Source organism: Colobus angolensis, unplaced genomic scaffold (assembly GCF_000951035.1).
Source record: "Colobus angolensis palliatus isolate OR3802 unplaced genomic scaffold, Cang.pa_1.0 Scaffold89, whole genome shotgun sequence".
In the NCBI taxonomy this organism is placed as follows: Eukaryota; Metazoa; Chordata; class Mammalia; order Primates; family Cercopithecidae; genus Colobus; species Colobus angolensis.
The window spans coordinates 4,276,362-4,290,775 of NW_012122820.1; the positions used below are offsets into that span (position 1 = coordinate 4,276,362).

Here is a 14,414-nt window from a genome sequence, read left to right on the forward strand (position 1 = left end):
AGCTCACTGCAAGCTCCGCCTCCCGGGTTTACGCCATTCTCCTGCCTCAGCCTCCCGAGTAGCTGGGACTACAGGCACCCACCACCTCGCCCGGCTAGTTTTTTTTGTATTTTTTTTAGTAGAGATGGGGTTTCACCGTGTTAGCCAGGATGGTCTCGATCTCCTGACCTCGTGATCCGCCCGTCTCGGCCTCGCAAAGTGCTGGGATTACAGGCTTGAGCCGCCATGCCCGGCCAGGGCCTGTGATTTTTACACCCACCAACATTAAGAGCTGAAGATAGTTTTAAAACCAGGCATTCCTCGGCTGGGCGAAGTGGTTCACATCTGTAACCCCAGCACTATAGGAGGCCAGGGTGGGAGGATAGCTTGAGCCCAGGGGTTTGAGGCCAGCCTGGACAACATAGGGAGACCCCATCTCGACAAAAAGTTAAAAAATTAGCCAGGTGTGGTGGTACGTGCCTGTCATCCCAGCTGGTCAGCGGCTGACCCGGGAGGATCGCTTGAGCCTGGGAGGTCAAGGCTGCAGTGAGCCATGGTCATGCCACTACCCTCCAGCCTGGGTGACAGAGCAAGACCCTGCCTCAAAAACAAAAACAGAAAACCCACTGGCATTCCTGAGAATCGGGCCCCAGACCAGGAGACCCCCGAGGGGCATATTACTGGAGGCCGGGGCTTGGGGCCAGGGTCTCCCAGAGGGATTTCTCCTGGGAAAACCGCTAGGCAGGGTGCAGGGCTCCGCTCTCGGTGCAGCATGTGCTAGCGTGGCCAACACACCCCGCATCCCTGCCCTGTAGCTCCACTCTGCCTGTGGCTGCCCTGCCTCCGGCCTCCCCACTCCAGGCCCTGCAGGAAGGAGGGAGGCCAGCAGGACACGGCTTTCCAGGTGAGGCAGTGTGGGGAGCGGGCAGGTCGAAGGGCGAGCTAGGTCATCTAGGGGAAGAGCCACCCCTGCCTGTCCCACCCCGTGCATTTCCCAGAGGGGACAGCAAGGTGAGGGCTTCTGAGCACCGGTGGGGATCCTGCCCCTAATGCAGGCGTCCCAGGGCACCTGGGTTTTCAGGCCTTTGTCCCAGGTTCGGGAGCCGGGAGGGAGCAGAGAGCCCAACTGTCACCCTCCTGTAATCCCTGGCACCCGCGTGCCTGGTGAGGGTCCTTCTCCTGCCCAGGCTCTGGCTGTGAGGGCTCAGAAATGGAGGGGAGGGGGCTGAGGGTCCCTGCCTAGGTGGGAGCTGTGGTCTAAGGCACTTGGTGCATTTGCAGGGGCTGGACACAGAGGAGGGGGCATCTGTGGCCCTGGTGGAGCTGGTGCTGATGCTGCAGGCCTGGCAGGTGGATGTGGCATCCGTCCTTCTGAAGGGCAGTTGGAAGGGGACGCAGTTGACCATGAGTAAAATGTCGCTGGAGCCTTGGTGCGGGCAGCAGGGAGAACCATCCTGCAGACCTGCCAGGTGGAGCGGGCGAAGGAGCAGAGAGCAGAACTCCCCGAGGCTGTCGGCCCTTAGGGCCCTGGAGCAGTGCTGCTCACGCCCAGTGCACACGGAGTCCCCTGAGGCCTGGAAAAAGGGCAGCTTCCCGCTTAGTTTGCGGGGGGCCTGCGGTTTCGCGCTTCTAACAAGCTCCCAGGTGGTGCCGGTGTGCGTGGGGGAGCCACACTCCGAGCACTGCTGTCCAAGAGCAGGGCGTTGCACACTTTAATGGACATAAACCACCTGGGGACCCCCTTATTACAATTTCGCAGGCCTGGGTGGGGGCCTAAGGGTCTTCGTTCCTAACAAGCTCCCAGTCGATGCTGTGGGTCTGTGGTCCTAGGGCTGCTCCAGAGATGGCCTAATTTAATGAGATCCCGAGTGGGTATTTCTGCTCCCTCCTCACAGCTGTCTGAAGCAGCCTTTTTCTCTGGGAAACTGCCTGTATTTTGCTGCCCTCAGACTCCAGAACAAAACTCAGGTCCATTATGGATGCTCTGAGGTGTGCAAGAGCCATGGGGGAAACGGAGACTCTGGGAGGAGCCCCTGGAGCTGTCACCAGCTCTGACAATGAGCACAGAATGCAGTGCCAAGCCCAGCCCCAGGAGTCCTGCCTGCCAGCCCCTGTGTCGGCAACCAGGAGCTGAACAAGAAGGGGCTGGAGCATCCTGCCCAAAGCATGCGCAGGCTTGGGAAGGTCGCTCCCAGCCCTATCTCACACTCCATTTCTAAAACAGAGGACCTTCATTCTCCTCCCTTGCTCTGCATGGGTTCTCTCCCGCCTTTTTCCTCTTCCTCTCCTCCCTCCCACTCAAGGATGCATTGAGGTAATGTCATCGTGATCCTGATAATGATGACCTGTTGTCGGGTCTCGACTCTGTCTGCAGGAGAGGGGCACTGGGTAAGAGCAGCCCCGTGACTGTCCTGTGCCACCTGGGGTGAAGGTAGATTCCCCTAAGTATAGAAACAACACCCCGACTTTCCCCAGTGTTTCCAGCAGCTGCTGCTGCCCTGGCCTTGTGAATCCGGATGTAGAGGGCAGGCTGGTGGAGGTGTCTGTGGGCTGTACCCGCTTGTTTCTCAGCAAGGCTGGCGAAGAAGGTAGCTTCTTCCCCTCCTCTCTCCTCTCCATCCCTCCCAACCTGGAGGGCAGCGGGGAGTGTGGCCACTGCCTTCAGCTTGGAGACTTGGTGCGGGGGCCAGTGTTAATCCCCCTAAGGGCCTCAGGGTCACAGCTGAAACGTGGCTTAGGGGGTTATTTCGTGTCCCACTAGCTTAAGCAAGCAGCTGTCACAGCCCTTCCACCCATGCAGGTGTCACGCAGCACGCCCTCTTCCCCTGTCCCCAACTCATGGGCTGATGATTTTTCCTGTCCACTTTCTGGATCTTTCTGATCTATGCTAAGGGGGAGACAGAAGGGAGCTGTTAGGCCAGCACAGATTTGTGCTGTAAGCAAAATCCACGTGTACATCTCATGCTGGGGGAGGACAGGAGCTAGGCTCCCAGCAGACACACTTCTGCATGAGATGTGTGTTCCCAGGGTGCTCCCAGGAGAGGTCCAATAAGGGTGGAGGTGTGTGGGCCAGACTGTCATCAATGTGGGTCCACAGGTACACACACACGTGCACATCCCCACCTGGAATCATGCGGAGGCGTACAGGATGCTCTCATCAATGTGCGTCCACACACGCGCACACCCCCACCCTGAATGGTGCGGAGGGCACCGGATACTGACCCACCGGATTCCTGAATAAGCATCAGCATCTCCCTCCTGACAGAAGACGTGGAGAAACCAGCATGGATGGCTCCAGGCAGCCAGCAGGTGGCGAGCAGAGACAAGACAGGACAAATCCCTGCAGGTGCTGGAGAAGGCAGACCGGGTCGGGCCGGGCTCTGGGCCCAGCTGCATGGTGTCTGGTGCTTTTGTTCGGCAGCCGCCTGGGTGTGGCACTCGGCCACACGTGGGACATTTTTAACAGGGAAGCCGTCATGCCTTCTGCTTCTTATGAGCTTTCTGAGTCAGCACCTGGATGTCATCAGAGAACACGAAGGAAGGGCCGGGGAGGTTCCAGGAAGCCATTCCAAAGTGATTGCTCGGTTTTCCTTTCCACGACCTGCAGATCCCAACACTCCAGGATGGTGCAGGACATCAGTCTCAAGGTAACTGATCACAGAGCTGAGAATCTTACTGAAAAATCAGAATGTTAACCCTGGAAGTTTCCTGAAACATGAGCTAGACGGTTTTGAAACTGGATTGGAAACCCCAAGTGTAACTCAGGGCTACTGGTCTTCGAAGTACCAGGCTGGGTATGTCGGGGAGGTAGGTGCCTGGTGTCTGCCTGCTGGCGAGGATGACTAGGAGCCCGTTCTCAAGGCTTCGGCCCACCTGGGACTTGGGCAGTGTAGTGCCCAGCGTCGGCCGCCGGAGGGAGCTCTAACCTGAGACTTGGCCGCTGGAGGGCTGGCTCAGGGGACCGCAGCCGGGAAAACAGGGCAAGGGGTTGAGCGCCACCAGGAGCCATTCCACAGTGACCACGGAGGAACAGAGACTGCATGGTGGGGGTTGTGAGTGGGGGGGAAAGCGTCCACTGCCCAACAACCTGTTCTCCTCGGCATCAGACTTAACACAGCAGCTCCATCCACCTTGAACTTAGGCTCAGGGCATCTGCAGCCCTACTGCCTGCCCTCGGCCTCACTGCCCTCATCTGACAGCTTCTGTGGGCTTTCAGGGCCGGAGAGGTCATGAAGAAATAGACAGAACAGGCCGGGCGCGGTGGCTCAAGCCTGTAATCCCAGCACTTTGGGAGGCCGAGACGGGCGGATCACGAGGTCAGGAGATCGAGACCATCCTGGCTAACACGGTGAAACCCTGTCTCTACTAAAAAATACAAAAAACTAGCCGGGCGAGGTGGCGGCGCCTGTAGTCCCAGCTACTCGGGAGGCTGAGGCAGGAGAATGGCGTGAACCCGGGAGGCGGAGCTTGCAGTGAGCTGAGATCCGGCCACTGCACTCCAGCCTGGGTGGCAGAGCGAGACTCCGTCTCAAAAAAAAAAAAAAAAAAGAAATAGGCAGAACAGCCCAGGCGTGGTGGGGGTCCATACAGAGCAGGCCCCCTCTGCACTGGGAGTCACAGGCAATGCTAACGCCATCTGCGCTCCCTGGCCCTGCAGGTGAGTGAGGATGAAGGGGAGCAGGCTGGTCTGGCCAGGGAGCAACTAGGGCTTTTTTTTGAGAGACAATGTGCCCTTGCAGAGAGAATACAAATGATGGTGTCATGTGTCGGGCACCTGCTATCTGCTCAGCAATGAGCCAGACACTTACATGTGTGCTGCTAATTCCCATCAGCAGCTACCAGATGAGGTCCGGTCAGCCTCAGTTCACAAACCAGTGACTGAGGCTCAGAGATGAAATAGCTGGCCCTAGGTCACACAACTCGCAGGTGGCAGAACCAAGGTGAGTGTCCCTCCAAAGGCTAGAGACTCTCCTGCCAGCGTGTTAGGCTGTAGCTGGACCCTCCAGGCCCACAGACCATGTGGGTAGCTGGCACCATCATCTGAAAGGACCCTATGCTGGAAGGCTCTCCAAGCCAGCCAAGGCCACCGTCCCCTGCTTCTCTTTCCCACAGACCTCTGAGTTGGGGTAGGGAGTTTGCAAAAGCGAAGGGCCAATGCCGGGAGATCTGGGTGCCAGTTCAGGGGGTGACACCCTGGGCAAGTTGCCTCTCTGGGTCTCAACTTTCTGTTGTGTAAAGTGAGGAGAACGCTACTTTTTGTCTGGCCTGGGTCTCAGGTTGTTGTGTGGATCCAATGAGAGGAAGTATCGGAAATCCTCTGAAGTCTACAGACAGCTGAATAAAGGCTTATGGAGGCTTTCCTTTGTGCCAGGTGCTGTAAGTGGGTCACAGGCATCACCTCATTCTTATTTAGACCTTAGGAGGTTGAAGAAATTATCCACATTTTGCAGATGAAGGGTTGAGGGATAGGGAAGTTAAGTAGCTCGAGGTCACCCAGGAGCAAAGCCAGGACTGGACTCCGGTCTTCTGAGGCCTAAGCGCTACTCTTCCTCTTCCCCAGATGGTGCTTGTAGCCCTGGACTAGGAAGGGCTGGGCAGGACAGCAGGACTGCTGGACCCCTTCTGGAAGGACAGCCTATACCTGTGGGAGCTCTTGCCTCTGAGTATTTGCTCCTGGCTTCCCTCCCTTGGACCCTTGACTACAGCAGCCTGACACAGTGACCTTGACTTCCTGGGTGGCAGCTGGGGGACTGGGTGGAAGGGGAGAAATGGGAGCCAAGGGCATTGCTTATCCTCAGTGAGAGTGCTGGATGTACATAGGGGAATGTGCGTGCGCACACACACACACACACATATATACAATCATTCTGGGTTCCAAAATCTACTGATACTCAAGTCTCTGATATAAAAGGGTACAGTATTTGCATATAACCTCTGCACATCCTCCCATATTCTTTAAATCATCTCTAGGTTACTTGTAATACCTGATACAATCCACATGCTATGTAAATAGTTGTCACGTTGTATTGTTTAGGGGATAATGACAAGGATGTTCAGTGCAGACATAACCATTTTTTATGAGTATTTTTGTTCCATGGTTGGTTGAATTCAAGGATATAGAACCCATGGATATGAAGGGCTGATGGTACACACATACACACACAGAAGAATGAATGCAGATATGTTCACATTCACACATGCACAAGCGCCCTAAACACACATAGTGTATACCACCCCACCCACGTAGACCCGGGAGCATGTGGACCCCCACAGACCCACACACGCCACGGCAGGCTTGCACACTGACCCCCACATGCACACCCTCGAGGTGCATGCACGTCCCTGAGCCCACATCCACACTCCTCCCAGGCCCCTGTTCCTGACAAGTTCAGGTTGTCCCTCAGGCATCTTCCTTCATGTTCTCTGGGGAAGACACTGACTGTGGGATTCAGCCTTGGTTGCAAAGGGAAGGGGAGAGAAGAGAGCAGGGCAGGGCATGGACATGCCAGCCCCGTTACTGGAGATCGCTGCCGCTGGAGACGGGTTCAGAGCCCTTCCACCTACCTTCCTCCTAATCTGTCAACGGCACCTCACCTGCAGGCAGGCCACCCCGATGCCCACCGCCCCCATGAGTAGCAGGTAGCTTGGTGAGGCAGCCTCCCTGGAAGGGAAGGGCAGGTGTCATGGCTTTGGCCCAGAAGCAGGCACAGGTGGGGAGGAAGGGCTGGCTGAAGGGGTGGCCTGCCCCTCCACACCTGTGGGCGTTCCTCGTTAGGCGGATGAGAGACTTGAGAAAAGAAATGAGACACAGAGACAAAGTATAGAGAGAGAAAAAGTGGGCCCAGGGGACCGGCGCTCAGCATACAGAGGACCCACGCTGGCACCGGTCTCTGAGTTCCCTCAGTATTTATTGGTAATTATCTTTTTTATTTTTATTTTTTATTTTTTTTTGAGATGGAGTCTCACTCTGTCACCCAGGCTGGAGTGCAGTGGCCGGATCTCAGCTCACTGCAAGCTCCGCCTCCCGGGTTCATGCCATTCTCCTGCCTCAGCCTCCCGAGTAGCTGGGACTACAGGCGCCCACCACCTCGCCCGGCTCGTTTTTTGTATTTTTTAGTAGAGACGGGGTTTCACCGTGTTAGCCAGGATGGTCTCGATCTCCTGACCTCGTGATCCGCCCGTCTCAGCCTCCCAAAGTGCTGGGATTACAGGCTTGAGCCACCGCACCCGGCCTATTGGTAATTATCTTTACCGTCTTAAAGATAAGGGAGTGGCAGGACAATAGGATCATTGTAGGGAGAAAATTAGTAGTAAGACATATGGATAAAGATCTCTGTGATATGAATAAGTTCAAAGGAAAATGCTGTGCCTTTATATGCATATGCAAACATCTCCATAAACCTCTTAGCAGCATTGCACCAGCAAGTCTCGCCAGCAAGTCCCACCTTATGCGGTAAGGCGGTTTTCTCCTATCTCAGTAAACAGAACATACAATCGGGTTTTACACCGAGATGTTCCATTGCCCAGGGACCGGCAGGAGACAGATGCTTTTCTCTATCTTAACTGCCAACATCCGCCAAGAGGCCTTCTTTCCTCTTGTACTGGTCCTCCTCAGCACAGACCCTTCACGGGTGTCAGGCTGGGGGAGGAGCAGGTCTTTCCCTTCCCACGAGGCCATATTTCAGACTATCACATGGGGAGAAACCTTGGACAATACCTAGATTTCCTAGGCAGAGGTCCCTGCGACCTTTGGCCGTGTATGTGTCCCTGGGTACTTGAGATTAAGAGAATGGGGATGACCTTTAACCAGCAAGCTGCCTTCAGGCACTTGTTTAACAAAGCACACCCTGCACAGCCCAAAATCCTTTAAACCTTGAGTCACCACAGCACATGTCTCTTGCAAGGACAAGGTTGGGGGTAGGGTCACAGATTAACAGCATCTCAAATACAGAACAAAATGGAGTCTCTTATGTCTACTTCTTTCTATATAGACATAGTAGCAGGCTGATCTCTTTCTTTTCCCCATACTGGCTGTCCTGGTGCACAGGGCAGAGGCAGAGGGTGGACCAGAGGACTCATGGGCTGGACCTGGCCTTGAGTGGCTTACAGGTTTCGTGGGCAGCCCCAGGGGCATGCCACGGTGCCCTGGACTCTCCCAGGAGGAGCTGCTTTTCCCAGGGCTTCGTAGAGCCTCTGCAGGGCCTGGCACTGTGAGCTTGTGGTCAAGGATCATGTGTGCTTGGCTTTTCCCACACCCGTCTACATGACCGCAGTCCTTTGGGGGCTCCTGGAGGCCAGGCTGGGGTGCTCACCTCCCCCTTGCAGACGTTGGAGGGGTGGGCCGGCTGGCTGCAGAGTGCCACCACCGCCTTGCAGCAGCTGGCGGGCACTGGCGGCTCTCACCTCCCACGACAGCAGGTATGTGCTGTGCAGCACTTGAACTGCAGGGGGAGGCAGAGGCTGGAGGTGAGAAGGCTGCGCGGGGTTCCAGGGCCGAGGACACAGGGTTCAAATACTCACCAAACCTTCTTTGCTCTCCCTGCGATTTCTCCCTTCCCTGTTTGAGCAGAGAGCTGTCCCTGGGGGCCAGTACTGCCCGCAGGACTCCTATCTGCCACCTGCAGACACCCAGGTCCTTTAAGGAGATTATGCGGGGTGTCCTGAGGGCAGGGTAGGTCTGTGAGGTGGGCAAGATGGATGAGGGCGGGGTCCCCAGAGAGTGGGGCTGTGTACCGCTGCCTGGCAGAACACAGGGTGGTGACAAGCCACAAGAGGCAAGGAGGCCCTGGTCATCCAGGAGGCAGGACACGGGGACAGGGACCAGCCTTGCCAGAGGTTCCCAGGTGAAACCTCAGAACTCCAGACATGCAAGGGCACAAAGGGTGTCCCAGAGTCCACGGCGCAGGCAGGTCAGTGTTGGCCAGAGGGGCCCGTGTGGGTACTGAGTGAGGCCCGGGGTCGTCGGCACCACTCCAGGGCAGGGAAGTGCCAGCCAGGGTAGAAAGCAATTCAAAGACAGCGGACTCGGGCCACTTCCTGCCCTCCTGAGTCGGGGCACTGAGATTCCAAGTCCCTACACAGGCCACAGAACACAGCAGCTGGGAGGCCGTATCTGGTGTGGGTTTGGGGCTGGGCAGGCGGAGTGGTATTAGTTCATTAGTTCAGCGAACAGGGCTTTGCTAGGTTTGCCGTGTGCCTGGAGTGAACAAACATGAGTCAGGCACCAGTCCTGCCCTGAAGTAGTGTAGCATTTACTGTAGTTTAGTAGAAGACACTGGAAGTTTGTGTGTGAACTCCAGAGGAGGAAGCGGTTAATCCTCCGTCCAGGGCTAGAAAACGTCCACAGGGATGGACGGGGGTGCCGGGCGTCCTGGCCGAACATAACGGCGGCAGACAGCGCAGGGACTGGCACAGCGAGGGCAGGGAGTCACGCAGCCTCGCACATCCCGGTGTCTCTGTGTGTGTGTGCTGGTGCCGCACGACTGCTGGGCCACTTACATGTAAAATGGGGCCAATAAAAGACCTGTACCCTGGGCCGTTGTGAGGACTGAAAGAGGTGATTCATGGAAAGCAATTAGAATAGAGCCTGGCACAGCATCCACAGTTAATGAGAGACACTTTTGTGAGTACAGGTGCATGTGCCTGTGTCATTTACATGCATGGGATGCTGCTGGAGGGCCCGATGCTGGCCCTGGCTCTGCAGCCACTGCTTTCTTGGGGCTCAGTCTCCTGCCTGAGACGCAGGTTGGGGTTCTAACTGTTCCTAGCCTGTGTGAGGGCCTGCGTCTGCCTGCAGCGGTGCCCTGCAGGTCTTGGCGGGTGACACGGCCTTTGCTCTTAGCTGCACCTTTCCTCATGCCACTCCCACCCTCTCCACCTAAGCAAACCCTGCCCCTGCCCCACGGAGTCCTCCCCACCTCCCCTGCTGTCTGTTCCGGGGGTGCCCCAGCCTCGCACTGCCTGCACGTTGCCTGCTGTGTGTCTGGCTTTCTGAGTGAGCCCGAGGGCGGGGATTCTGTCCTATTCTTGTCTCGCACAGGTCCTCACAGGCACAGCCCAGTGAGAGCACACTTAGTCTTGCACAGGGCTGACCAGCAGTGTGTGCTGCTCCATCCCAGTCCTGGGCTAAGTCTGTGGGGTATGCGTGTGCCTGTGGGTGTGCACCTGTGTGTACACGTGTGCCCTAGGCCACGATTTCAGAAGAGAGACCCCTCCACCAACCGGGAGCTGAGCCTGTGTCTCGGGGAGATGGCGTGAGGGCTTCCCCCCTGAGCCATGATGCCCTGGATCTTGGAGCTCATGACGTCTATGTCCTCTACTTGCCTGATATTTCCCGGGCCAAGACCAAGGCCCCAGGCCCAGGGGATGAGGGTGGGGAGTGGGGTGGCAGACAGAGGGGGACCAGAGCAGGTGGCTAGAGCAGCCTTGGATTTTCTGACACGAACCCATCAGGATCTGGAACAGTGCCGTCCAGGAGAACTTTCCGCGATGGAGGCAGCGTCCTGCATCGGTGCTGCCCAGCTCGGCGTTCAATCACCATCTGGGGCTCCTGAGCGCCTGAAATGTGGTTGGTGTGAGCAAGGAACTGGATTTTGTTTAATTTAACTGTAAATAGCCACATGTGGGTGGCGGCTGCCGCATCGGACAGCACAGCTCTGAGGTCCACCGCCCGCCCCCTACGTCTGGCAGGATGGTGGGCCTCGCTGGAGGGATCTGCCGCGTCTCTTCTTGGAAAGGAGACCACCTTTCTGTCCCTCAGCTTTCTGCCTGCTGGCTCACAACTGGGGAGTTCTGTTGGTGGCTTAGCTGAAATACCCCTGCCGGGTGCACTCCCTCTTACGGGGCTTCAGCTCCCCTCTCCCCAGGGAAGAAGGAAGGCAGCCCCACAGATAGAAGAAACCCGGAGAGAAGCTTCCTGGCCCAGATCCTGGCAGGAGATGGAGTTCTCCTGGTACTGCCAGCTTCCTGCCCACCAGGACCCAGAACGGGAAAACAGCAGGGGTGGGTTTGGAGGAGGGAGTCGAGGAGAGGGAGGGAGAGGAACCAGCCTTCAGCAGGCACTTCTCACGGTGGTAAGGACTACAGATGTGGCCGAATCTAATGCTCACATTCCCTAAAGAGGCTTCGTTTTAGGGATGTGGCAGCTGAGGCTCAGACAGGGTAAGTAACTTGCCCAGGGCCACACAGACAGGAAAGAAGAGAGTCAGGATTTGAACCTGTGTCGCTTGGCCTTCAAGACCATAGGGCATGGTGTACCTCCTGTTGCAGCCGGTCTACTGAGGCGGGGATCTGCGTGGCTCTAGCCTGCCCGTAGTTCTCGGTCAGAGTCCGGCTCAAGCACTGCTTCTGTTCATCACTCAGCTGAGGAGTGATAAGATGGCATCAGCAGGACCACCCCACCCTTACCCGCCACCCAGGCCTGCTCCCCGGCCTCCCCAGCTGACTCTAGAGCACTGTGGCGTGTAGACGGTGCAATGAGTATCAGTGGGAAATGGCGGAAGATGCCCATAAAGAGGAGGTTACAGAAGCTGGGCCTTGACACAGGGCACAGGTACGATGGGCAGAACTGAGGGAGGCTGGGAGGCTCAGGCAAAGGGTGGCAGCCAAAAGCTGGCGGGAGGCGGAGGTGAGGCTAGACCCCAGAAACTTTGAAATGTCCATTGATCTTAATTTTGATTAAGAGGTGATACTCAAAATACTTATAATTGTTACCGTGTGAGCACCATTCCAGCACGGCTGAAACAGCCAGCAGGGTGGTGCTGTCTCTACCAGCTGAACGTTACCCTGGTCATGGCCTCACACTCTCGATTCAGAGGGCAGCAAGGTGGGCGCGGATGGGACTGGTCACGACGTCCCTGTTCGATCCTGGCAGGCAAGACCTGGTCCTGTCTTCAGAGTCTTCCACGCGATCCTGGCCCAGGCCTTTCTTCTTGGATGCCTCTGGCAGATGGATCCATCCTCTAGACCATCCTTGAGGGGGGAGAGGGATGACCTATCCCCCCCGGGAGACCCCCCTCCACCTCCCATGTGGAAGACATCAGCGTCAGTGGAATCAGGGAATTGCTGGAGCCGGGGCCAGCACCTGGGATCCGGATGTGTGGAGGATTGCCAGGGTGGAAAACGGGACCACCCCGTGCCTGCCTCAGTTTCCCTCATCACAGTGCATCCCCCTTCTCTCCCTGCATTGCTTCATCAGGGCACGGACAGACAATGGAGGAGGAGGAAGCGTCCAGTCAGCCTCTGGTAAACACATGGGCCAGGACTCCCGCCACGAGCTCAGCCAGGTGATAGGTGACAGGCAGAAATACTAGGAGCAAGGAGAGAAGAGGGTCGCCACCAGGGATCAGGACACGCCTATGGCTGATGTTTGCCCAACGTTGGGGGGTGTGGTAGAGATAGCTCCTTGGGACCCCCATCACCTGTGCCATCTTCCTTCTCTCGCCAGCAGCTCTGGACATCCCAGCCTTGCCGGCTGCTGGCAATGAGTTTCCCACTCATCCCTTTCCTCATTGGACTGGCAGCAATTCAGTAATCCACCCACCCATCCAATATGTATAAATACCTGCTGTATGCCAGGTGCCAAGCAGCGTAAGACAACTATGGTCCTCAAAGTTATTAATGGTTAGGGGGATAGGCGAGTGATTACAATCAATGTAATTGCTATCAGTGTAACTATGGGTTAAGCCCTAGAAATGATGGGAGGCTCCTGGCGGGGAGGGCAGTCAGAGAAGGCTTCCTGGAGGCAGTGACACCTGAGGGGCATCTCTAAGGACGAGCAGGCATTTGCCAAATGAAGAAGGAGGGAAGTGCATTCCAGACTGAGGGGAGAGCATGTACAAAGCCTGGAGCCTGAGGAAAGCGTGGGGCACTTGTGTTCAGGGAGCAGAGTGCACCTACATGGCTGGAGTATAGGTGCAAGGCTGGGCAGCAGCAGCCAAGGCTCAGGAAAAAGCAAAGGCAGAGATCAGAAAGGTGACTTGTGTGTCCTCTTCTCGTCCCGATGCCCATTCCCTGTCCTGCATGGCCCCGCAGGGGTTCTCGGTTCCCCTCAAAGCTGCCTGGCCGCCTCCAGGCTTGGGGTTGACCTTCTTGCCTTATGGCCCTGCCGCAGCCACTGCCTGGCTTCCTGGCCATGCACACACGCGGGGCAGGTGTGACCCTCCTCACTCCCACCTGGCTTTCCACTGTCAGGGAGGCTCCTGCTCCGCCCTGACCCTGGTGTGTTCTCGCAGCAGCCAACAGGTCTGAAATGCATGTCAGACCTACTTGGGCTGGAGGGGGCAGGAGAGGGGGATGAAGCCAGATAAGTACAGGCAGCCAAGGAGCACTGGGCAGGAACAACAGAAGAGAAGGGCGGAGAGAAGATGGGGAAGGACTGTTGATGGAAACTGGCCTTGCCCTGGGGAAGTTCAGCCCCACTCATGAGCACCCCTCCCCTAGCTGCCCCCAGGCACTGCCCACCCATTTGGCTACAGCAGAGCAGCTGCCCACAGTCACTGGGATGTCTGGGTTCTAGGGAAGGCCCAGGCCATGGGTGACACCTGAGGCTGTAGGGCTCACCCAGCAGGGAAAGGAGCGTGGGCTGGAGGGAGACAGCTGGGGGTGGGGGGCTCCTTAGGAGGGACTGGGGCTGTTGCCAGTTTCAGGGGCAAGGCCAATGCGGGGCCCATGGGTCTTATCCAATTACCTCCTGCACCATTCGGCAAGGAGCTTGGTATGAGCAGGGCTTAAGGAACACAAGGAGAGGGGACATTTCTTCATACAGGGAAAGGGCCTCAGCCCAATAACAAGGCTACCTTTCAAATGAAGTGAGTTACTCACCTCCCTCCTGCAAGCTTACTGCCCCATATTTGTTGTCGCCAACAATGGGGATAGCAGGGGAGTTCCCTGTCTCAGAATAATGGCGTCAGGCCTGCCCCCATCACTTGAGGACCTGAGGCAAAGCCTATGAAGCAGGTCCCTACCTCACTCCTTTTCTACCCCAGGCTCTATGCTGCACCAGGAAAGGCCTCCTGTCCACCCTCCCCCAGGGTGAGACGCCCCTTGGCCGAGCATGTGGAGAGGGCTGGGTGTGGTGTGGTGTGGGTACAGGAGAGAGGGGCACGTCCCAGGGGTCCCGTCAGCTCCAGGCCACCTGTGCAGACGCTGCATGCATGGGCTGAATGGACAGAGGATTCCAAGCTCCTGGGTTCCCGGGAGGAGGTCTAGAAGTGGGGGGAGGGACCAGGTTCCACAAAGGGACATTCTCTCATCCCCACAGACTTCCCACTCCATGGGGAGAGGTGTGGAGGAAGGAGGGCTGAGTGGGGCCCAGGCAAAGGCCGCGCTTGCCTGGGTCTGTGGGTGGTACTGAGTGGTATCCACGGGAAGCTGAGGCAGGAGGCTGACAAGAGGGTTTGTGGATGGTTCCTCTGCTGGGGCAGCCCTTGAGAAGT

The 14,414-nt window shown here is 57.0% G+C and overlaps 1 protein-coding gene across 1 annotated transcript in view; it reads right to left on the reverse strand.

Moving 5' to 3' along the window:
• Positions 1-5,512: 5,512 nt before the first annotated feature.
• Positions 5,513-14,414, reverse strand: part of LOC105503958 (tetraspanin-11-like) — a 36,321-nt gene continuing 27,419 nt past the window's right edge. Inside the window, exons 3-7 of the mRNA XM_011931099.1 lie at positions 12,219-12,286; positions 11,236-11,343; positions 8,383-8,420; positions 6,574-6,640; positions 5,513-5,569 (exon numbers count right to left, since the gene is read on the reverse strand). Coding sequence (XP_011786489.1) covers positions 5,513-5,569; positions 6,574-6,640; positions 8,383-8,420; positions 11,236-11,343; positions 12,219-12,286 — 338 coding nt within the window. The remainder of the gene's footprint in view (positions 5,570-6,573; positions 6,641-8,382; positions 8,421-11,235; positions 11,344-12,218; positions 12,287-14,414) is intronic.